Source organism: Rutidosis leptorrhynchoides, chromosome 1 (assembly GCF_046630445.1).
Source record: "Rutidosis leptorrhynchoides isolate AG116_Rl617_1_P2 chromosome 1, CSIRO_AGI_Rlap_v1, whole genome shotgun sequence".
Classification (NCBI taxonomy): Eukaryota; Viridiplantae; Streptophyta; class Magnoliopsida; order Asterales; family Asteraceae; genus Rutidosis; species Rutidosis leptorrhynchoides.
The window spans coordinates 145891134-145895029 of NC_092333.1; the positions used below are offsets into that span (position 1 = coordinate 145891134).

A 3896-nucleotide genomic window follows, 5' to 3' on the forward strand; every position below is an offset into this window, starting at 1 on the left:
CTATTCAAATTCGAGATGGGAACTCGAAAGGGATGATGTTATTGAATGGCACAAAGTCATAACATATTGGGGTGATGGACGGTCGTTAGGTGGTATCCATCACTTGCATTAATTTCTTATGTTTCTCGTGTAAGTGGGAGATTGAAGGTATTTCGTATGCCCGAGAGACATATTAAATTAATGTGGCTGATATGTTTTGATCCAAGTCGGGTCATACCCAATAACAAACTTACCGACACCTTATACGTATTTAATCTTAACAATTGGATCATTGATTAAATACGCGACACTTGAACTTTAAGAAAAATGATTTTCTGAAATATTACTTGATGTGTATATATATATATATATATATATATATTATGGAATAATTTATATAATATGGATTTAATTATTTATAGGTTAAATAATTAATAATGTTACGTTACATTTTTTATATAATTGGTTTTATATAAAATGTACATAATTAATATGCAAGTTTATAAAATGGTTTTATAAAATCTTATTTTTTTTATAAAACATATTTTATAAAACAAAATAGAAGTGGCATGGGAGTCTATGCAAGCATGCAAATTGACTAGCCATATGTATGGTTACTTCTATTTTTGAGGTGCATATGAACCAAGGTTTGTGGGAGACCAAAAAGACTTGCAATACTCATCAAAACAACAAGAAAAAAACTGCACACTCTCCCTTTTGAAGCTGTTTCTGGCCGTGACTTTTCAAGGGAGTAAGAGGGTTCATTTTTCTTTTGCAAGCTTTCTTTCAAGTGTTCATAAAATCCTAATCAAAGTACAAGGTGTTGGTGACAAGTTTGGGGTATAACAACTTGAGGTTTCATTCTTTTGGAGCTCCATTCATCATCATCTACTTGCTCATCCAAAACAGCCCTCAAACAAGTTTGAGGAGGTATAACTCTTACTTACTTGTTGTTATATGTAAGCATATTTACAAGACTTGATATTTACATGGAATTCAATTTAATTGGTTAAATATATAAACTTGTTTTCTTAATAATCATGCTTCCGCTTGTTATAACTTTACATGAATGGGTTTTATGATCAAGTTAACATTATGAACTTGTTGATATGTTGAATTCCATCATTTTCGCGGATAGTTAAGTAACTCGCAGACCGCGGATATTTCGATTCCTATAAATAGAGAGCTTGGCCTCTCATTTATAGGTTGTTGATTCTCTGCAATTTTGCCTAAGCCTTTGTAATTTCCACTTGTGATCTTGCCCAAGGGATTTTTACACCGCGCAAAGGTGAATTAAGCTAATTAACAATCAAGACCGGGTCGGGTGGTTGATCACTTGATAGTTAAAGTGAAAGACGATCATCGGGGCCCAAAATAATCATCAAACATTCCATCCTCCATTACAATCTTATTGCACTCAATCCGTAATTAAGTAACATCATTAATTAAGAATTGATCACTTTTTCTTGGTAAAAACATGCCTATATACTTAAATAAGTCGTAAAATCCCATGCTTAAAAAAATTCAATCTATATGATCCCAAGTTAATCCAGTTCCCAAACTTTCCAAAACATCTTGAAGGAATCACTTTTTTAAGATTCACACTAATACTGTCACACTTCGTGTTCTAGAAATATTCTTGATTCTTGAATCTTAATAATATATATACACAAAAACAGCACAATGAGGTACAATATCACATTAACACTGTCACTAATCATCAGTATGTCTGTAATACCAAAATGGAGAATCTTTCGCCGGCATAGAAGAATCGCAACACACCTCCACCCGTTCAAGAAACCGCTTCTCACTGGATCTCAACATAGCTGGCAACGGTAAACAGACACCCTTTTCCACGCATCGAAGGTGCCTTGGTTTAATCCGATTCTCTAAACTAAACGAAAAGTACTGAGGAAACTCCACCAGTTCCTTCAAATCCCTCCCCATTTCCATTACAAAGTAGTTAAATTTCGGTTCAAGATTCTCCTTTATACTATAACAAAACAACGAGGGGAATCTTCGGAAAATCAACATTGTGTCATCGTACGAGATTCCTATGTTTTCGTGGAAGTATTCGATACGTGGGATGAATTTGTCTTCCACGGAGCATGATAGAAGGTGGGTGTGTTTGTTGATCTCTGCGATACCGATTGTACCTTGGAGGAAGTAGAGGGTGGGGCGTAAGCGAGTTTTGACGTCGGAGGTGAGTAGTCTTGGGCGGCGGTGGATGACATGGCGGAGGTGGTGAGTGCGGACGTGGGCTTCGCGGAGGAGGAATGTGACGCCGGAGATGATGGAAGGAAGTGGGAGGGTGAGGATTTCGGGGCAAAGGGATGTAAGGCGGTTAAGGGCGGGCGGAGAGAGGGATATGGTGGTGGAGAGAAAGGAAATGGTGGATTTGATGTGGGAAAGAGAAGTGGAGATGAGCGGTGGGTGGGCGGTGAGGAGCGGGATTAAGTCGATTCCGAATGAATCGAGGTAAACGAGTTTTTCTTGGAGTTCGGTGGTGGTGTTTGTGGCGGAGATGGGCGGTGGTGGAGAGGGTTTGGGGGAAATTAGAGCGGTTTTGGAAGTTGGTTGAAAGAGGTGTTTGGATGGTGGATTGTAAGTATAGCCTTTTGTACTTGGTTCTTCCACCTATAAAAAGAATTTACTGATTTCATTGCAAACAGTAAACTAAAATATACACACGAAAGACTGAGTATAGAACAAATATTGGAAAATCTACAGTACATATGTAACAAGTGCAACATCAGTTAAGAAGAGCTATGATTATAATGCAAATATGAAGGTCAAATTTGTTTAGCTAAAGTGCTAAAGTTAACATGCTACAAAAGTTAATGCTCAATTAACATGTTACAAAAGTTACTGCTCAATTATTTCCATGTCAAATGAGCTGATCGAGGTTAAAGAGTTAAACAAGCCTGATCCATACAAGTTTTTGGGTAAGTATAAGCTTATGCAAGCTCAAGGACGAGCTAAAAGAAAAGTTTATTTAGCTCGAGTTTGTAGACAACCATCACGAGTTTCAAATTTTCTATGCTCTATATGAATTAATTAGAAAATTTTGACTAACTACACTAGCATCCAGCTCAAACAGTTGGACATATTTACAGTTGGAAGGTAATTAACAATATTTATTCGAGGTAGCCTAACAATTATTAAAGAAGTCAAGCCTAAAATTCCTAATACTCGACTACCTTCAAGTCATCAAGTGTCAACACCCCAACATTAAAGGAATAAGTTCACATTTAGCTAATTAGCTTTCATCTAGTTTCATGATTGAGGTATTAGTTGAAATTTTATGATGTTAATTCAAAGGTTTATTCAACTAGAATAGCAAGTATAAAAAACTAAATGCTGTAAGCAAGAATCAACTAATATGTGCTAATAGTTTAACAATGAGTGTTAATAAGAAAAGAGTGTCCTTGCATTAAAAGTGCTAATCGCTTCTAATTGACGCAGTACGCTATAAACACCATATATATACAATTTGAATATCAATAATGTAAATTTGACCTACATCGAAAATTCATGACATAAACAATTTGATGTGAGGATCAAATTTCAATGAAAAAGGAAAGTTAATGTATATTTCAGAAGTAATATACACGAGTAAATTAGTTGAGGAAAAAATTAAAATTAGGGCAGACCTTTTTGAGACGGATAGCAGGAATAGTGTCGGTATCGGAGGTTGAAGTGCTAGTGGAAACGGCGGAAAGTCTACTTATGCTGCCGGATTGTGTCGGCACCGCGGCGGAGGTAGTGGATGAGGAGGAAGAACAACAACGGATAAGAGGAATAGGAAAGTATAATGTTGAAGTAAGAGGATGATGTGAAGAAGTTGAAGTTAATTCAAAGAGATGATGGCTCAGTGGTGGCCTTGATGATGTTGATGATGAGGACCAGACCTCCAT

At 36.5% G+C, this 3896-nt stretch overlaps 1 protein-coding gene across 1 annotated transcript; it reads right to left on the reverse strand.

Annotated features, from left to right (window-relative positions):
- Window positions 1-1444: 1444 nt before the first annotated feature.
- LOC139889927 (protein SEEDLING LETHAL 1, chloroplastic-like) lies at window positions 1445-3896 on the reverse strand. Its single transcript, XM_071872842.1, has 2 exons — window positions 3633-3896; window positions 1445-2616 (listed from the first exon to the last, which is right to left on the reverse strand). Exons 1-2 carry the CDS (start codon window positions 3894-3896, stop codon window positions 1693-1695), a joined length of 1188 nt encoding a protein of 395 aa, XP_071728943.1. The 3' UTR covers window positions 1445-1692.